This window comes from Quercus lobata, chromosome 6 (genome assembly GCF_001633185.2).
Source record: "Quercus lobata isolate SW786 chromosome 6, ValleyOak3.0 Primary Assembly, whole genome shotgun sequence".
Classification (NCBI taxonomy): Eukaryota; Viridiplantae; Streptophyta; class Magnoliopsida; order Fagales; family Fagaceae; genus Quercus; species Quercus lobata.
This window is the reverse complement of record NC_044909.1, coordinates 20,933,019-20,953,598: the sequence shown is the minus strand read 5'-3', so window position 1 is coordinate 20,953,598 and position 20,580 is coordinate 20,933,019. Positions and strand designations below refer to the sequence as shown.

Below are 20,580 nucleotides of genomic sequence, written 5' to 3'. Positions count from 1 at the left end.
AGCATAGCGCTCCATCCACCTCCTCCTCCTATGTTCTAGCATGCCCGTGAATAACACTTGTCTCTCTTTTTTTTGGAGAACCTCGGAGATGTTGATATAGGTGTCATCATCAAGATCACTGTACTGGTTCAGCACATCTAAAGCCTTCCCAAGGGAGCAAGGATCGCCACCAGTAGCAAATTATGCAACATGGTCGGAGCTACCCATAGACTTGCCCATTTTCTTGTTAAACAGTTCCCTTGCCAATGCAGTGTACTCTTGAAGAGCAATGGTCATCTCACTAGCCTTATCCGCTTTCTTGGCAACCTTCTTCCCCTTGCCAGTAGGCTCTTCAATGGGATGTTTGTTCTCACGTTGGGTTTGCTCCGTAGCAAGGGGATCATCTTGGGTTATGCCCTCCATGTCAAGATTGTAGCAGTCATCGGTACCCAACTGGGTACGACGAGCCTTATTGGTAATTTCCTCCTCTAAGGCACGCTCTTCATCACTATCTGGGGCTGGTGTGTTTAATGAAATTCGATAGGCACCGGTTGCAGCATTAGAAGCAAACAGCTGCCGTAGTTTGTCATAGCTAGGACATCCACTCTTCTGTAATGCATTTGATTTAGAATCAGCCTGAAATGACAAGACGTACATCAAAATCATACTAATACAAAATAGAAAATTACGAACATTTTACCAAGTAATTAGGGTAGTAAATCTAACATACCGCAACCACATTCGCCCACACCTCCTCAGAAGCAGTAACCGTTTGGGCTGTCTCATCCCTCCCCAACCCGGTATGGCTTAAAATCTGGCTCCATTTTCTCTGCTTTTGCCTAAGCCTATTATGCTTTTGTTGCACTTGCTTAATGCAAAAACTCCTCCCCGTTCGCTCATTTAGGGCATTCGTAATTGATAGCCAAGTTGTAGGCTTAAAAATACCATGTTCCATATTCCCTTTTTGTTGTTCATCCACCATAATATCAATGAAGATTTTTTCAATGTGGGAAGGCCACTTTGGCTCCTCAGCATTTTGAGATTCTTGTGCCATCTAATACAAATATTCCAACACAATTGCGGAGATGTTAATATATATATATATATATATATATAAATATATATATATATAGTTCCTTGAATTGGCCACTTCATTTCTATTGGAAGAGGAACCGAGACAGTATTTTACTGAAGTTTTCATTTCTTAATGTAATTTTGATAAATGTTTATGTCACTTTGAAAAATAGAAAACTAATGGATGAACAAATAAAGCTAAGAAATGTAAATAGTGCAATATGCAGTGCTCTATCCAGCAATATGCAGTGCTCTATCTGTTTTATTTTTATTTAATGCTTACTATCATACAGTGTCAATATCTAAGATCAAGTCATCACTTATTAGTTAATTCCAAACAAAGGAATGAAAACAGTATTCTTAATAACAATGAAAAGAACCATATTCCTAATTAATCCAAAACCTCAAAAATTAAGTTAAAGCTTAGACATTTTCCTTTTATCATACGTGTATGAAAATCAAGAGACCAAAACCATCAAAAGACCACCCAAACATGAAGTGAGTGAAATCAACAAAATTTTGGTAATTGTTAAATTGCCAAAACCAGGACCTTCTTCACAAGTTACTATAATAATAGGAAACAAGAGATACTACAAGAATAAAGGTTGCACTTGATGAAATTGCATATCAATTTTTTCAATATACAACACAAATTAATGATCTGAAATGTGGGAGAGAAAAACCTCATCCTTTTTGTCTTCTATACACATTACACACAATCAGAGTAATAGAACCACAAACTTCTGCAAGCTAAGTAAGCACTGACACACTTGAGTTGCCATCAAATCAAGGTTTGATATCTTATTTGTTGTAGATGGTGAAAGAATCTCTAAAGGTAGGAAAATAAATTAAACAAATGGCAGTTTGATATAAACAAATGAATTTGAAATGTAATCTTAAGCTATTGCAGCAAAGGTATGGTTGGGAGAACGGAGAGCCAAGGCATGGGTGACTCATGGCTGTGCTTTGCAGTGTGGTTTGTTCTGGCAAAGCATATGCTGACATGCACACACACCAAAAAGGACTGTGCTTTGTGGACTGAAGGTAAAAACTATATACCAATGAGGCAAAGCAAGGGAAAAATGGGCAGTTTTTCCTTAATTTACAACCAATTATGAAGCAAAATGGTTTTTTTTTTTTTTTTTTGATCCAGAAGCAAAATGGTTTTATTTTTGCAATTTAACACCATATTTGTTCATCAATTAAACAAATAGGTCACATAAATTTCATACCACAGCTGTGGAAAGAAAGACCCACTTCAATAAAACACAAATAATGAAAAGAAAGACCCAGGTGCAGATCAATAAAACTGAAATTATAAAAAGAAAGAAAGATCGAAGATGAGTCCATGGAGAAAAACCCACTTCAACAACAACAAGGCAAATACCCGTGGGCAAAAATCAATAAAACAAAAATTATACCACAATGCCCAAATCATACAATGGTCATTGACAATAGAGAGGGAGATAGAGATATACACCGCACCTAGGAGAAGATCACAGAACTGCCTTCAAATGGTTTTTGCAACGGACAGAGAAATGACTTCAAACCCACTTCAATTCAGACCCAGGTGAAGAGAAATGACTTCAAACCCACTTCGTGCTTCGGTTTAGATCGCTGGAGGTCGAGATTTGATGGAGTAATGAAATGTGAGAGAAAACGGAGAGAGGGAAGTGAAAAGGGGGAAAATTTTGGCTGAAATATTTTGAGGGAAGTGAGAAATGGTTTTTAAGGGAGCAACAGTAATATCAAATAGCAGCTCTGAACTGACTTGACAACACAGAAGAAATGGGTCCCACAGAGTCTAGAAATTTACCTTAGTGCCACTGAGTTATGTAACTCAGAAACAGAAAACAACATTTTGTTGTTTTCGGTTTTCATCACTCTCACTCAACCCAAACTGAGTTTAAGTGATGAAAACAAGGAGAGAAAATCAAGCCAAACACTCAAAATTGTTTGGGTCTCACGTAATTCTCAAACTCAATTATGAGAACTCAGTCATATGACTCAAAACACCCTTAATCCAAACAAGGCCTTAATATTTTAATGGCACCCTTAGGTTGAACTCATCCACTTATGGACGGAATAATGAACCTGTCCTCTTAAGGACTTGTTAATCTGGTGGCATCCATTGGGATGAACTTGTTTGCTTGGGTGCACCCATCCCCTTTGAGGACTTAGCAAGATTTAGGGTATCCTCAAGATGAACCCGTCTACTTGGGTATACTCATCTATTTAGGCATGCCCATCCCCTTTTGAGGACCTGATATTTTCAAAGCATTGCTTGGGATGAACTTGTCCACTTGTGGACTTGATATTTTCAAAGCCTTCCTTGGGATGAGCCCATCCCTTTTGGACTTAGTAATGAACCCGTCCACTTGTGGACTGAATAATTAACTCATCTGCTTGTGGACTTTTACTAATTTCAAGGCATCCCTTGGGATGAATCCGTCCACTTGTGGACCGAATAATGAACCGTCCTCTTAAGGATTTGTTAATTTGGAGGCATCCTTTAGGACGGACCCATCCACTTATGGACTTAATCACAAATGTAGTTTCGTAGAGACATATACATACACAAGTCATATCTAAATAACTCCTCTTATTGTAATAAATGCGTACACAAGTAAAAAATTATTCTTGAAAGAATAAAAAGCTACCCTTTGTGCTTAAAAAGTACTGTAGATAATACAAATTAACTAAAAGGAAGTAAACTGGAAATGAAGAGTGTTGTTCTTCGTGCTGTCGTCTACTAGAAGTATCTTTTCAAGTGCTCCGTGTTCCATGGGTGGTGCAACTTCTGCCCGTCTAGCATCTCCAGGTGATAGGTGCCTTTCCTCTGCCATAAAGTGATTCTATAGGATCCTTCTTAATTAGGTCTCAGCTTTCCCTATGAGGGATCTCTCGTGGCGCCCGTGACCTTCCTTAGGACTAGGTCTCTGACTTGGAAATCTCTGCGTTTGACTCTGGAGTTATAAAGCTTGGCCATGAGATCCTGGTACCGCGCTAACCTTTATTCGATTGTTGCTCTTATTTCATCTACTAGGTCAAGCTGTAGGCGCATGGCTTCGTCGTTTCTATTCTCATCATAGTTCTCTACTTTGTAGCTTGTGAGTCCGACCTCAACTAGGATGACGGCCTCGCTCCCATACGCTAGTCGAAACGACATCTCTCTTGTAGGTGTCCTGGCCGTCGTCCTGTACGCCCATAGTACGCTTGGCAACTCTTCTGGCCATATACTCTTTGCCTCCTCGAGCCGAGTCTTGATGATCTTAAGCAAGGATCAGTTTGTGACCTCAACTTGTCCATTGGCCTGAGAGTGGGCGGGTGAGGAGTAGTAATTCTTGATTCCCAGTTGTGAGCAAAAATCTCTGAACGAGTCGTTGTCGAATTGCTTTCTGTTATCTGAGACCAAGACTTTAGGGATCCCGTACCTACAGAAGATGTTCCTTCAGACAAAGTTTTGTACATTTTTCTCTGTGATGATAACTAGGGCTTCAGCTTCCACCCATTTGGTAAAGTAGTCTATGTCGACTATTAGAAACTTCAGTTGTTTTATCGCTATTGGGAATGGGCCCATGAAGGCGCTTCAGGGTTACTCATTGCCCGTAGTAGAGGCTTGTCTGTCAGGACGACCACAGTGAAGGTTTGGAAGTATGGCTTGAGCTTATGTGCTACGGTAACTAAAGCGAAGGCGAGCTTCTCCATAAGAGAGTACCTCTCTTCTGCACCACGAAGTGCCCAACTAGTGTAGTACACGGGTTTTTGCACCCTATCTTTTTCTTTGACTGAGCCACATTGACAACAGCTGGGGAGACGGCCAGATAAAGAAATAGCCCTCCCTTAGTTAGAAGGGACTTAGCAATGGTGGGGAAGAAAGGTATTCTTTTAGATTATCAAAAGCTTGTTTGCATTCGATTGTCCACTCAAAGGACTTCTTCAGGGTGCGAAAGAAAGGTAAACACTTGTTCGTCGCCCTCGAAACGACTGTTCAGCGCAACTACCTTGCCGTTGAGGCATTGCACTTCTTTTGTGTTCCTTGGTGGTGTCATCTCCATTATGGCCGAATCTTGTCTAGGTTGACTTCGATACCTCTCGAAAACACCATGAACCATAAGAATTTTCCAGCCGTCACCCCAAATGCGCATTTACTTGGATTGAGCTTCATGTTGTAAGAACAGATAGTGTCAAAGGTCTCCTTGAGGTCGTTTAAATGATCGTCCTCCCTTCGAATTTTCACTAGCATGTTGTCCACGTAAGCTTGGACATTTCTTCCAATTTGATGTGCAAACATTTTGTTCATAGCCTCTGATACGTTGCGCCCGCGTTCTTAAGACCGAACGACATCACCTTATTGTAGTAGAGGCCTTGACTGGTGACGAATGAAGTTTTCTCCTAATCAGCTTCATCTAATTTGATCGGGTTGTAGCTATAAAATGCGTCCATAAAGCTCAATAACTGGTGTCTTGCTGTTGAGTCTACCAGGATGTCAATCTGCGGGAGGGGGTAGCTATTCTTGGGGCACGCCTTGTTCAAGTCCGTGAAGTCTACACACATCCTCCATTTCCCATTGGCTTTTTTGACTATCACTACATTGGTCAGCCAGTCGGGGTAGTACACCTCTGTAAGGTTGAATTTAATCAACCATGTGTTGGCTTTATTCCATGACAAATTTGCTTGTAATACAACACTTAGAAACCTTGTATTTAGGTGGGAATCATGTAAGGATAGTGTGTGAGAGAGTGTGAAGAAATGCTCAAGACAGTGCAGTGAAGCAGAGACTCGCGGCTTGGCCTCGCGGGTGGCTCGCGGCTTTCAAGCCGCCAAAAGTTGCTCACGTGCAGAGCATGCAGGGGAGCTGAACAGTCACGCCACCTGGAGCACTACACGACAAAAATCCAGACTGGCCATTAAGTTAGCTCGCGACTTGAACTCGCGACTCAGTCAAGTCGCGAGGTCAAGTCGCCAGCCAGCCCTGTTTTTGGAAAAACTGACTCTTCGTATTCCATTCTCCCACCAGTATAAATACCCCTCATTCCCACAAGATGTGTGTGGCTATTCAGAAAGAAAAACCCTAAGAGAGGTTTCTTCAAAACACCCACCCAATTAGAGAGAGCTACTCATTCTTAGAGAGAAATCTTTGTAGTCTCTTCTCATTCCCTCTCTCATTGTCATATGTATTGAGAGGAGATTTCTATCCAAACACTACCCACACCCATTTAGAGTGTTGAGTGTTCTTGGAGTTTTGGGAAGCATTGGAAGATGCTAAGGATGGCGGATGCTATGGTTTAGTAGCGGAATCCGGTAAGCTAGAAAAGAAAAAGGTTCGGCGCAACCTCGTTAGAGCAAGAAGCTTGGAGGGCTTAGGTACATCGGGTAGATTAGGCTTGGAGGGTCTATTGCTGTTCATGTATCCCAACTACATTTTCTAGTGGATTATTGACCGCTTGGAGGGCGGCGGAGAGGTTTTACGCCGAGGGCTTCGGTTTCCTCTTCGATAACACATCGTGTGTTGTCCTTGTGTTTGCATCTCTCTTCCCTTTATCTTTGCCTTTTATTTTCTGCTGTGGATGTGATTTATAATTGGCTTAGATTGATTTCCAATTCTGTTTATAGCTTATGTTCATTTTCCGCACACTAGTTGTTTGTCATAAAGCTTGAATTGGTTATTTTGTATTTTGGGGGTCTAAACGTTCAAGGTGTTTTGTACACGTTTTTGAACTTTCAACCTCCCTAATGAACTATGCATCTTGCAGTTTGCAGACTTCTTCCACTATAGCCTGGTCTCGTTCCTAGGCGAACACTCGCTTCTTTTGACAAATAAAGGGAAAAGAGGGTGAGACATCAACCTGTGCACTATGACTGAAGGGTCAATCTTTGGCATGTCTTTATGACTCCAAGCAAAGACGTCCTGGTTTTCTTTTAGGAATGCCATGAGCGCTTGACGGACTGGTAGACTGGTAAGGGTGCTGATCCTAGTCGTTCACTCGGGCCTAGAGTTATCAAGAAGTATCTCCTCCAACCCTTCAACGGGCTCTGCGACTGCCCTCTGTTCTTCTATGCTCATGGTCTGCAAGTGGTTGTGCAACTCTAACATTGCTATGTAGCACTTACATGTTGCCATTTGGTCCCTACGTACCTCTTTTACTCCATACTTTATAGGGAATTTGATCATCAAGTGATAGGTTTAAGTCACGACCTTCCATGAGTTGAGGGTAGGTCGACCTAGTATGGCATTGTAGGCAAATAAGTAGTCAACAATAAGGAATGTAACATCCTTAATAATTTGCTAAGGGTAGTCACCAACCGTCACGGGCAATATGACTGCGCCAAGGGGGTATACTTTTGTTCCTCCGAACCCAACAAGCGGTGCGTTGGTTGGTACGAGTCGCTCTCTCTCAATCCTCATCTACTGGAACGTCGGGTAATAGAGGATATAAGCAGAGCTTCCATTATCAACTAGGACTCGGTGAGTGTTGTAGTCCCCTACATGGATATTAACAACGAGTGCATCGTCGTGCAGGTGGTGGAGACGTCAAGCATCTTCTTCCAAGAATCCAATTATAGGGTTGTCAACCCGTGCTAACTTTGGGACCAAATTTGTCAGCTGGACATTTTGAACCATCCTAAGGTAAGTCTTATGGGCCTTCTTAGATAAACCAGAAGTCGTGGTGCCCCCTACAATCATCCTTATGTCTCCTATGGGTGGCCTGAGGCACTCGTTATCCCTTCTAACATTGTAGTTTCCCTTTCCTGATAAGGGCTTTAATTTGCTGCTTTAAATCGTAGCATTCAAACGTGTCGTGACCGTTGTTTCGGTGAAAACAGCAATACTTTTCTCTGGACCTCTTACTGGGATCTCCCTTCAACTTGGTGGGTTATATCAAGGCTACATCATCCTCAATCTGCATTAGGACCTAATCGATAGGGGTAGTCAGCGGGGTGAAGTTCGCAAATCTTCCAACGGGGGGTTTGGAGTGCCTATCCTTTCGTCGATCCCCGGTCCTGGTCGTCTTTCGTCCCCTATCCTGTCATGTATCTTCTTGCCTTTCTCTCTTCTTGGGTTTCTTCTCTCGAGCTAGTAACGTGTCTTCCGTGTTCATATACTTAGTGGCTCGATACAGCACGTCCGACATGCTTTGGGTCGTTTTTGTATAAGGAGAACAAAAACTTCCCCTCCCGTAATCCATTAGTGAACGCGGCAACCAGTATCTTGTCATCAGCTTTGTCTATCAAAATGGCTTCCTTTTTAAGTCAGTTATGCAAGACCTCAGCGTCTCGTCCTCCCGTTGCTTGATGCTCATCAAGCATGCAGTGGACTTTTATATCTGTGCCCCCTGATAAAGTGCGAGGCGCGCTCAGTTCCTTAAAGGTACTGATGGAGTTGGGCGTCAACCTACTGAACCATACCTTTACAGAACCCTTCAGCATAGTTAGGAAATCGACACATGATCTCGTCTGCCATGCCTTACAAGTGCATAAGAGTTTTGAATGACTCCAGGTGACCTAAGGGATCCTTTGACCCATCATAGGCTTCTACCTTCGATGGAAGGGGGAATGAAGTGGTGGGTGCAGTAGAAGGCGAGTCCATCCGATGGACTAACTCATCGAGGTCGCTTAACACCCATCCTTTGAGGGCATTCATCATGAAGTCCATCTGCTCCTTCATCATCTGCATCTCCGCGACCATGTGTGGTGGTTTTTGTTTCTGCGATGGATGGATGGCTGCAATCTAGTCACTCTTGCCTACTTGGAGCATTCTGCCTTCTAGTCCTTCTCGGTCCTTCCTTTCGACGTTGGTGCCATTTTGTTCCTCTCCATGATTGTTGGGCCCAGCATCCCTTTGGCGCAACTGTTCCTCCAGGTCATGGTTTTGCTTAGTAAGACGTTCCACAGTCACAACTAGGATCTATACCTGTCTTTCAAGGGCAGTAGTGCATGGTTCTTCTCCGATATGGTTATTGGTTGCCATCGAGCGAGTGAGTACCATAAAAATTTTTGTCTGGCAAGTGGTTTCCTACAGATCGCGCCAATTGATGATGCCAAAAATCATTAGTAAATCACATAGTCCTCACATGCTCTAGACAAAACATGTGCAACAAATAAGAGGAAGACCTCGCAGAGAGTACTAGTGTGGTACCGACCAAATACCCTCCAAAGGTTAAGTTAGAGAACTTTCACAACTCTAGAGTACCAGAACTGGGATAAATTATTTATATCTTGATTTGTGAGGGCTTTGGGGTTTTTATAGTAGAGTAGAGATGATTTTCGTTTTCTTGGCGGGGAGGGTCTTTCCTTGTAGGAAAAATCCTCATTAATTTTACATAGTTTGTAGGATCCTTTCCTTATAAATGTTCCATTGATTATGGCTAATTATGGGGTACAAGACATTTCCTTGTATAAATATCCGTGAAGGTCAAGCTAGGCCACACTGGACCCTTTGGCTTCTCCATACCCATCGGCCTCTTTCCTCATTTGAAGATCCCCCGTCAGCTTCATGGAGATGCTCGTCAGATATCGTGGGCTCGTCTGCCATGTGGAACCATCACCTTGATCTCCGTCTATTAATATGAAACCATCAGGTCCTGAGAGGCCGTCGACTTCTTCGCTATGCCAAAATATCCTTATCAAAATCTATTTCCCTTGTTATTGTAAGAATTTATAATAATAATAATAATAATAAAGATACCAAAATTTTCAAGTTTTGGTAAGAAACTTCAAAATAAGTACTTTAACCAAATTTTTCACTAGGATAAAGAAGCCACAAACATGCTTTTTCTTTTTAGAAAAATATTAAGTACACATCATATAATTAACGAATTCATTATTTAAAAAAAAAAAAAACCTTATAAGTAGGTAAAGACCAATGAAAAGAGAAGTTTATTTTTACCCATTAAACTAATTTTACAAACATGTTCGTTATATGACCTTTTATTTTTTTTGGTTAAAAGGCTTCGACTTGAATTAAATAAGAGAATTAAGGCATAGCCTATCAAAATACATGCCAATAGAGTCATAATACAAAAGCATAGACATGTCCACTGGGGGATCATCATAAATTCTAAAGGCTTGATCTTGTACAACTCCCTTCTTAGCCAAAAAGTCTGCACACTAGTTCACCACCCTAAAGCAGTTGTTAAGAAGCTAGCTGCATCAAGTGCTGCATCAGGTCTGCATCAGGTTGTATAGCTGACATGTGTTGAGATTGTATTTAGACAAGTGATTGATTGGAAGGGTACTTGATTGAAATAAGCATGTGCTAATTGTAGGAAGCATGTGATAATGCATTGGCAGTAGGTAGTTAGGCAGTTAGTTAGTTACTTGTCAGTTAGAGATGGACATGAGAGTATAAGAGAAGATTGTATGGTGAGGTAGGGGATTATGTGAAATGTAATGCTTCTTTGCTCTTAACCGTTCCTAATCTTCACCCTTTTTCTTGTGGAGGCTCGGTTGTCCTTGAAATCAACCAGAAACATATCTTCAAGTTTCTAAGATCAATTGATAGATTGAAGAGTCTTATTAGCAGTGTCGGATCTTAACTCATCTACTCCATGAGGTACTTGCAATCCAAGATAAGCATTGAGTGAGCAGTGTTAATACTAGCATTCCCTACCACCTAATCAGCCACAACTTTGGCATCAAGCTCAATCTCCACCGCCTACATCCCCATTGAACATCAGATCTTCAGGCCATCTCTTAGAGCCCATAACTCTGTATCCACACTCGAAGATATACCTATAGCTCGAGAGAAGCCTTTATCCTAGCCACCATCATGGTTTCGGATTAATCCTCCTCCCTCAGCCTTCTCTAGGTTTCCAACAGAAGATCCATCGGTATTCATCTTATACCAACTTAGCTAACAAGCTCTCATCATAAAGGGTGTTGTTTAAGTTGGTCCATAAATATTTTGCAAAAGGGCAATCTCTTATGACATGCATTATTGATTCACTACTAAGTCCACATCACTCACATACCCATTCTCAGCAATGCCCCTTGCGACCAACAACTCTTTGACTGAAAGGCTTTGAAGATAACACTTCCATATGAAGCATTGAATTTTTGGCAACATACCCACACTCCATATCCACTTCCCTCCAAAATTGAAACATATTGATTATGTTGTCACATTTGAAATTCGAGTATCTTTGTATTGGAATTTGAGTCAAGTCTCAAGTTCTAAACGCAACCACATCATATCATATCATATTATATCATATTATCATATTATATATAATAAAGGTTGGGTTTAGACGTCGTGGTTGCGCCACGTGGCTTCACCAAATTGCAGAAATTTTAATAAATTTTTAGATTTTAAGAATAGATATATACATATTTTTTGGATAAATATGACAAATCAGGTAATGAAATAAAGTAGTATTTGATTTACAACTACAATAGTTGTGTCGATCTAAAATGTTATCAACAAATCCTAAAATCAATAGAATAGAATTACCTAAGGATAGAATTTAAATAAAAAAGAGATTCTTTCATCTTGATGCTTTTTAAATATATATTATTTTTCTTCTCCTATAATTTCTAAATTGATAAAAATCATAATTTGATTACAATCCAAATTCTTCATTTGATCCTTTTCTTATTATAATATATAAGTTGATAAGAATCTTAATTAAAAAAATCAATGTAGTACACGTAAAAAAAGGTCCATCTAATCCTTCTTCTTTTTTTATTTAAATTATATTACTACATGTAAAATCTAAAAAAAAAAAAAAAAACCTTACTACATGCAAATTGCAAAAAAGTTTTTAGATTTAAAAAAAAAAATAGATATAATTTTTCTTCTCCAATAATTTCTAAGTTAATAAAAATCTTAATTTCATTATAATCCAAATTCAAATATTATTAGATAGGAAATATCATGCTAAGCAGTTTTTTTTTTTTTTTTGGTTTGTTAATAATAGAGAGAGAGGTTGAGATCAAATAATAGAGATTATTGTTCACAACTAAAGGCCAAAATGGATGTTACTATTGAAAGGTATCACTTCTCAATTCTCATCATATCTCAATGCTAATGAATTTATTTATTTTATTTATTTTTTTGGTTGGGTGAAAATCACTCAAGTTTCAGTGTCTTCTCCCATGCTTTTAAGGAAAAAAAATATATTTTCATGTATGTTTCTCTACTTTATATTTTTAAATGTTTAGTTATTTAGATTATTCTTAATTCCTGAATTGAGGTTTCCACTTAAATATGCTTTCAATCATTTTTTTAAATAGCTTTTAATTATTAAATTCAAGGTTTTTCCATTTAAATATTACTTGAGCCTTAAATCTCAATATATTATGAAAAATCCTTTTATATTTCTTTTATGTATCTCATTTTATATTAGTTATGTAGTTATCTACCATCTTCCATTCAATTATTTTAGACACACACACGCACACATATATGCTTTTAAAACACTTTAGCCTCACACAATATGCATTCATTATATAACTTAAAAGTAAAATATTCATTTATTTTTTATTGTTTATTTTATTATTTAATTTTAAGAAAATTAATAATAAAAAATTATTTATATTTGAAATTTAATTAAACCGTGTATCGCACGGGTATAATATTAGTAACTAATATATTTTAATTTTGACAAATACCCACATTTTAAGAAAATTACAATACTATTTTTATGAAAAATATAAGCCGCCATTGAAAAAGCCAATTACATTTTTCTTAAAACTTTTTAAAAATTATTCTCTAAAATAAATAAATAATATATTTGCAAAATTAGCCTAACCCATAAAAGGAAAAGCAAAATCATCAGTCATAGGATGCGAATCCGGACCAAAATTCGATCCTAAACGCATATGTAATTTGTGAATTGACCACTTCGCCTAACCTTCAATTCCTTATATTCCTCCGTTGATCCATCGCTTGCTGCCATTATTCATTATTTCTCTCTCACACACCACCGACTCTATTTTTGTTCACTTTCTCGTAATTATTTCCTTTTCACAAAACAAAAGCAAAACACAAAAAGCTGATTTACATTTACGTTAAAAGAACAAAAACACGAACACAAAGCTTGATAGCAATAGAGAGGTTAGGTTCGCCATTATTATCATAAAAAAATCAGGAGGATGCACACGTTGAAAGACAAAGTGAGTGAGAGCCTGTCTCGTTTCTTTGCTGATTCCCCCAACTCATCGTCCTCCTCCTCTTCTCCTTCACCTCAGGTATTTCTCTTTTCTTTTTTAAAAGAAAATTCTTTTGGTACATAACAGTTGAGCTTGATTGTCATCATTGGTCTTGGAAAAGCTTAGATCTTGTTGTTTTGGACAATTCTAACATTCCTTTTGTTGAATTTCAATGTGGGTAAATTTGCAATTGCATGTTTGGGATCTTATGTGGGTAAAAGAAAATTTTGAATCTTTTTTATCAGCTATTGTTAAAAGATATACCTTTTGTTTTTGTTATTCACATACCCCTTAAAAAAAAAAAAAACCAGATGGGTAATTTTTGTTATTGAATTTATTCCTATACACTAGGAAGAGATGAGGGTTATATGATCTTCATGTCATATGATTGTGGTTTTTAAGGTGGTGGGGTAGTTAGCCTTGTAATTTGCATTCCAACACCGTTGATTTTTTTTGTTAAGAGTTTTAAGAGATGTTCTAATAGGCTTTGGATCGGTAGCTGATAACCAAAACCAAAATTTGCATTCAACTAAGCCCTTTAGAGCTATGTGGACTAGTCAAGTTGATTTTGATTTTTCTTTTTCATTTGTTTGGAAACTATACATGAAGATGGCATCTTCTACCCTTTTTACTGTTTTTGAATATTCCTAGCAAAAGGGGCTGCATTTTTCTCATTTTCTATTTGAATTGTGAATGTGAGTTTTACTTTCATGGTGACGTAAAGTTTTTAAATGTGTAGGCCAGGTCGTATTCTAAAGGGGAGAAACCTGTTTCTTCGTATTTTTCCTACATTATCCCTTCTGTCAGCTTCAATGGATTGAGATCGAATAATCATCAGCATGATCTCAAACCAAGTCATTCAGACACTGATGGATATAGATATGTGAACTTAGAAGCTGAAGATAAATTCTTAGATGACTACGTAGAATGTAGTCCAGTATTTGGGAAGAAGGCAACTGTAAGTAATCAAGAAGATAATGAAGACCCGGTTTCTGGAAGGAGCACTAGTGGGTCTGAAATGTTTGAAGATGCAACTGACCAACCCAGTCCACGGAAGCATTTACCCTATCTCATGGACGAGTCTGTTTTTATTTCTGCGGACTTGTATGAATTTTTGCTGTCGTCCCTTCCTAATATTGTAAAAGGGTGCCAGTGGGTCTTGTTGTACAGGTAAGCTTTGCTGAAAAGCTTATATACTCTACGCTAAAAGCAGTTGTTTCTCTTGTATTTGGGTCTTGATTTAATATTGGTTCTTGAAATGAAGGGCAGTACGTTGAAACATGGTATATCACTGCGTACACTTATTCGCAAGAGTGCTGAACTTTCTGGCCCTTGTTTGCTGGTATGTTGATGTCTATGGTCCAATGATATCTCTAAAGTGGTGATAACAGGAGTTAGTGTGAGTTAATGTAAATCTTGTTATTTATCTTCTAGATTGTTGGTGATCGGCAAGGTGCTGTGTTTGGTGGGCTGCTAGAATGTCCCTTAAAGCCTACAGCAAAGAGGAAATATCAAGTAAGCTAACACGCTTTCAAGTTTATTGATATTTAATCTTATTTATTTGTCTTCTTGATGAAGCGACTATCTCTTTTGATATTTCACGTCTGTTTCTATATTTTTCTCTTTGAATATTTGGAGTATGATTTAGTATTTCTTTCTTTCTTGGTGATAGGGGACAAACCAGACATTCGTATTTACAACCATATATGGTGCACCGAGACTATTTAGACCAACTGGTAAGGGCCTTGAGTGAATCATATGTGTAATGCTTTCTATCAAGTCCAAAGGTTGTTATGTTTTCTACCTCCAAAAAAAAAAAAAAAAAGAAGATGAGTACATAGTGCAATTGGCATTTAAGTAGGTTTTAGTGCTAACTGTTTGACTGTTTGGTACCTTAATGTTTGATAATCAAAATGTGGACACCCAATTTACTCATATCCCAACTGGGGCCTTTATTTGAATTTGGCATTGTTGTCAATCTTCAACTGCTACAAGAAGAGGGTTGTTCCTTTAGCAGGTGCCCATATCAAAATTCATTGCTCCTGTGAAGTCATTGGGAATCATCAGCATTGGATAAGAATAATTAAAGTCTTAATATGAAATCTATTACATCTTCAAGCTAAACAAAATTAAAATTTAAAATGCATGAGAAACCTTCAATGGGCGTTTATTATGCATAATCTTATATAGTGTTAAATTTCTATATGTAGGAAGCAATCGGTATTACTACTTGTGTTTGAATGACATACTAGCCCTTGGTGGTGGTGGTAACTTTGCTTTGTGCTTGGATGGAGATCTGTAAGATTCTTATTTTGATGATCTGTTTTGAATCTCACATGACATGAATAATAGATGTAGAAATATTTTAGGATTTTTTCTTATGGTTGTGAACTCTTTTTGAAAAGGTTAAATGGAACCAGCGGACCTTGCGAAACATTTGGGAATTTATGCTTGGCTCATAACCAAGAATTTGAGTTAAGAAATGTTGAGGTAATGCAGCTTTTTGACCACTTCATCTTGTCCACTTGTAACATTTAGTGGCTGGATCACATTGTTGCTTTTGCTTCCATGTTCGTGTGTAACTCCTTTTTCTGGCTTGTCTTTTATTCAACATATTTTTTAGTAATCATCTGTTGATAGTGTTGTGATCTTTAAGTATCAATATTGTTCTTAAGAAAGAATGAAGGATTGGCTGATGCTGCCACCACTACCTTAACCCACTTCATGCTCACTAATATTTCTCTCTCACCAATCAGTTTCAGTACAAGAATTGCTCTAATGCATTTTCTTTATCATATCATACATTTTTCGAGTCCATTCCACTACCAGCCACTACATTATACGTGTTTGGACTCCATTCTAGCTGCTTGTAGTGACTGGTGTGCATTAACTAGGAACCTGAATTTGGGATCCATGATATCAGTAGCATTATGGTGATAGTGATAGTGAACCACAAATTATAAGTTTAAATAATGGTGATACCATAAATTATTTGTTAAAATAATGAGACTGTACTGAGAGAGATCAATTAAGGGTGTGTTTGTTTTTATGGAAAAATATTTTCCACATTTGCAGGTGTTTGGGGTGACTGAAATTGTTGATCAACCAGAACATAAAATAAAAGCACTTTTGGCTGAAAATGTTTTACACTTAAATTTGTGGTCCTTTCATTTTCCACCTCACCCAAAACTCATCAACTGAACCTCCACCACCCCCCCCCCCCCCCAAACTGGCACCCAACCACCACCCCCCACTAATGTCCCCGGTCTCCAATTGCCAACCACTGCTGTTAGCTGCCAGCCGCCACCACCAGCAGTCACTGATCTCGATTTTTTTTTTTCTATCTAGAATTGTCCTTTTTCATTATTTATGTTCTTGGGAGATGAGAAAACGTGGGAAAGTAGTAGAAAATATGTTTTAGCGTTTTCAAGAACGCAACCAAACACCTAAAAATATTTTACATTAGGAAAATATTTTGTCTAACCAAACACAGCCTAAGATGAAACTTGAGTACTAGTTCATTAGTAAAAATTTGCCAAAATGCCATTTTTGGTCTACTCCATCAAGATGGATTTACTTATCCAATGGTCATTTTTAAGCAATGTAGACAAAATGAAAAGCCCCCAAGTAACATCAACTTCCTTGAGCATCCAACCCACTTTTATTGCCATCTTTTCACAAGCCAAACCTTGGCCTACGCCTTCAATCAGATTTAAAATCCCGGACTAGACCAGCCAGTCCAATCCAGTTAATCAGGAACTGGCCCTAACAAAAAAAGAAAAAGAAAAAAAGGGAGGTTGGTTTAGGAAATCGTGATCTGGTCTGGCCGTTAGAGCAGGTTGATTCATTTTATTTTATTTTATCTTTTCGAATTTTCTCACCCAAAATGATGTTGTTTCTCGTTTCCTCACAAAACATTGTTTGCTTTGCTAAAGTAAACCATGTCATCTCATCCCTCTTCAACCAATATACCCTTCCCCACACCCCCCCCCTCTCTCTCTCTCTCTCTCTCTCTCTCAAGCTGGCTCCCTCCCTCTCTGCTGTCAATTTCTCTTCATTTCTTATAGGTATTCAACATCTCTCTCTCTCTCTCTCTCTCTCTCTCTCTCTCTCTCTCTCTATATGTGTATATATGGGTTTTGCTAATTTTTACTCTATTTTTTCCCTTGATTTCAATATGGGTTTTGTAAAAAAAATTTGGATGATATTGGGCTGTGGTGATGATATTAGTTTACTTTTTTTCTTAATATAGATATGGCCGAATGAGTTTTGCTTTTTTATTTTTTATTTTATTTGTTTACTTTTAAATGATGATGGTGGTTTGATGATGTGGGATTTGCTTTTGTGCTTAATTTAGATATGCCCGAATGTGTGTTATGATATTCATATGATTGGTGATGATGATGTTGATGACACTATTTGAAATTCTATATTTTTGCAAGAAAACAGTTTATAACTAGGAATTCATTTGGTTGTTTATGCAATTAGACTTTGTACTTGAAGGATTGATAAACTCAATATCTATTAATGCTTGTTTAAGCTTTATTATTTTCTATTTTGCCTTATGCTTGTTTACACTTTATTACTTTCTATTAGCCTTACAAAAGTTGTGAAGATGTATTTGAAAGATACCCAAATTTCTTTACACGTGTTTTTTAGTCAACATATATATATGTGTGTGTGTGTAAAAATTTAATCTATTTATTTATGTTTTAATTAATTTTTAAATTCATTATAACATTATTTCGGTTTGACCTCTGATTGAACTCTAATTCAACATTAAAATCTTTGGCCTCCTTATTTTCCAGTTTTTTAAATGGTTTGGTCTTTGGAACCTTCTTTGTAACAACTAGAATAGCTGCAACAACCTAACGCAGAGGAGGGAGTGATGGCTATTGTGACGACAATGGTAAACCCAGAAACCTAATCTTCTGAAATCTGGGAGGCACCACTAAAGCAGTTGGTGCTGGCCATGGACATTGGACAGGCTGGCCCATGTGCAATCCCCATTGTGACCAGGCAATCTGTGGTTGAAAGACCATCTTTTTCAGATCCGAATTTTCACTCTTCTAGGGCTGGCCCATGTCTTGTTTTCCACCATTGATTAGGACTTACATGTCATGTCTTAGCCATGGGATTAGAACTGTAACTTTCCAAGTATTTTGGAATTGGAGAGGATCCAAACCATACTTAACCAAAGCATGTGGAATTTCTTTAATGAAAGATATGGCGAAGCTATGTCCATGTTAGCCCTTTTGATTGTTTTCTTCCATTTTATAAGCAGTCATGTTTGCAGCTGCATATTTCAACTTTAATCTTCATCATAGTTTGTTTCTAATATGAGCTTTGTCTGTTTTGCAGCTATGGGGTTTTAAGCATGCTTCGCATTACCTTACCTAGGACAAGGCACTAAGATGCTTTGCTCACTTGTCATTCAAGATCTGTTGTAATCCTATTCTTTATTCATTTAATTTAAAGTTACCTCCATTTGTAATACCGAAGAGCTCTTATTTTATATATATATATATATATATATATATGGGAGATGATGTATTTATCCATAAGATGAATCAATAGAATTTGAGTTTTAGTTAGAAAATGCTTTTGTAGCCATGGTATTCTGAGCAGCCACTCTTGCATTTCAGTGGCTAGATGGTTGGTAGCGAATGCCATACAACACTGCAGATTTTCTTTCTAGTGTGGCTGTGACCCAAGCTGCAAGACTACAATACTGCAGATAATTAATAATTCCCCCAAATTTCATCAGACTAATATTCAATCTGATCCTCTGAATCTCATGGGTTGGATCATGGATGTAATGTCTACAACTAGGGTTGTCCACGGGTCAGGTCGGGTTTAGGCCTGACCCATACTCGACCGAACATACAGATTAGACCCATTGGTTCGGGCCGCAGATTGAGCAGGTCGGATCTGTCGGTTTGGTGAGTTTGGGCTTCAAATTGAGCCAATTTTGTGGATTTGCTTGAATTTTTTTTTTAGTTCTATTTTTACGGGCCTTTTTGGCCTTAATTAATGGAGAGCTGAGATTGAGAGGCTGAGAAGACTTGACCCAGGGTGGAGAGAGTGAAGTGAGGAAGAAAATATACCTGAGATCTCAAAATGACCCATCACTTCGTTCATCAAGATCAACAAAACCCAGATGGGAAACAAAGAAATAACTCAAATAAGGTCACCACCAAGCTCAAAAAACCAAAAAATAAGAAAGAAAAAACACAAGTATTAGAGGTAATTAAGAGTATGATCAATGATAATGGGATTACTGAAGCTAATTTTGATTTTGTTCTGAATTTAATGCCTCTATATTTCCAGATAGATAAACAGTAGAATTAATTAACAGCAACATCATGAACCCGTCTCCTTCAAAGGAGATTTTCAGAGCCCCCAAAAAGAATCTAACCCCCCCCCCCCCCCCCCCTAAAAAAAGAAAAACACAAAAAAGTGGAAAAAAAATTTATGTACAAGTATATATCTTTCTCTTCCTCTTCCTTTTTGGACGGGTGTTTTTTTTTGCTTAACCCAATAACGATCTCATAGAAAGAAAGAGGAAAAAGAGAGAGAGGCATGAGAAAAAAGAGTGAACTTTCTTTGTTTAGTCCCTCTAGAGTGCCATCTCTCTCTCTTTCCCTCTATAAAACTCATTTATTTAAGAATCGCTATATTCTCTCCAACAAATGAGCATAGCCACGCAGCGCCTCATGATGTAGAACCTTGCTCTTTGTTCCTTCACAAGCTAGCACACTTTCTTGTGAAAGAACACCGTGGAGAGTGTGAAGTGTAGAGTGGAGACCAAAGAGACTAGAGAGAACAGAGACTTTAGAGAGAGAAAGGAGATGAGATTTTGAGAGAGTGAGATGCGAATGGAGAGGTTTAAGTTTAAAAATATGAGGTCATGTGGAAGTGGAACTGTGGAAGACGTCTGAAGCCTTTGAAACTCTGTTTTTGATTTGAAATTTAGCTTTTCTGATTTGAGTTTATCTTTGCGTGTAAGTTTTAGATAGCATGTGAGGCTTAATAAGTCAGTGCTTGAGTCATATCAATTTCAGTTTTCACGTGTTCACCTAGAGAGAACCAAAAAGATATATAAATATATATATATTTTAAATCTGAAACCTTCGGTCGGGTCGGGTTCTACGGATTTTTAATCCTTTAACCCGCTACCCGAACTGAATATTCGGTTTTTGTGAGAGAAAGACCCGAATCCAACCGACCATGGGCTTCAGATCCACCTGCTTGGCTTTGGGTCAATCGATTTCAGTCAGTTTGGTCGGGTCCTTGACCCGCTGGACAACCCTATCTACAACTATAATATTACTAGGGTTTTCTGCGCAAAAGTACTTGACAACTGTAGGCATT

At 38.2% G+C, this 20,580-nt stretch overlaps 1 protein-coding gene across 3 annotated transcripts; it reads left to right on the top strand.

The window, feature by feature from the left end:
• The first annotated feature begins 12,902 nt into the window (after nt 1-12,902).
• On the top strand, nt 12,903-18,926 carry LOC115993740 (oxidation resistance protein 1). Of its 3 annotated transcripts, XR_004093053.1 has the most exons (9): nt 12,903-13,245; nt 13,946-14,376; nt 14,476-14,548; nt 14,641-14,721; nt 14,879-14,942; nt 15,417-15,504; nt 15,612-15,696; nt 18,015-18,115; nt 18,568-18,926. XR_004093053.1 is itself a non-coding variant. In XM_031117708.1 (8 exons), the coding sequence occupies exons 1-8, from the start codon at nt 13,150-13,152 to the stop codon at nt 18,604-18,606; spliced, it is 957 nt and encodes a 318-aa protein (XP_030973568.1). In that variant the 5' UTR covers nt 12,907-13,149; the 3' UTR covers nt 18,607-18,914. The 3 variants fall into 3 exon arrangements, 1 of the variants encoding a protein (XP_030973568.1); XR_004093054.1 differs by lacking the exon at nt 18,015-18,115 and having other exon boundaries at nt 12,905-13,245; nt 14,471-14,548; nt 18,568-18,918; XM_031117708.1 differs by lacking the exon at nt 18,015-18,115 and having other exon boundaries at nt 12,907-13,245; nt 18,568-18,914.
• The last annotated feature ends 1,654 nt before the right edge of the window (nt 18,927-20,580 follow it).

Coding starts and splice junctions, on each gene's coding strand:
- LOC115993740 (XM_031117708.1), top strand. CDS start 13,150: ATGCACACGTTGAAAGACAAAGTGAGTGAGAGCCTGTCTCGTTTCTTT. Junction 14,943..15,416: donor GAGACTATTTAGACCAACTG/GTAAGGGCCTTG, acceptor TTCTATATGTAG/GAAGCAATCGGTATTACTAC. Junction 15,697..18,567: donor TTGAGTTAAGAAATGTTGAG/GTAATGCAGCTT, acceptor TCTGTTTTGCAG/CTATGGGGTTTTAAGCATGC.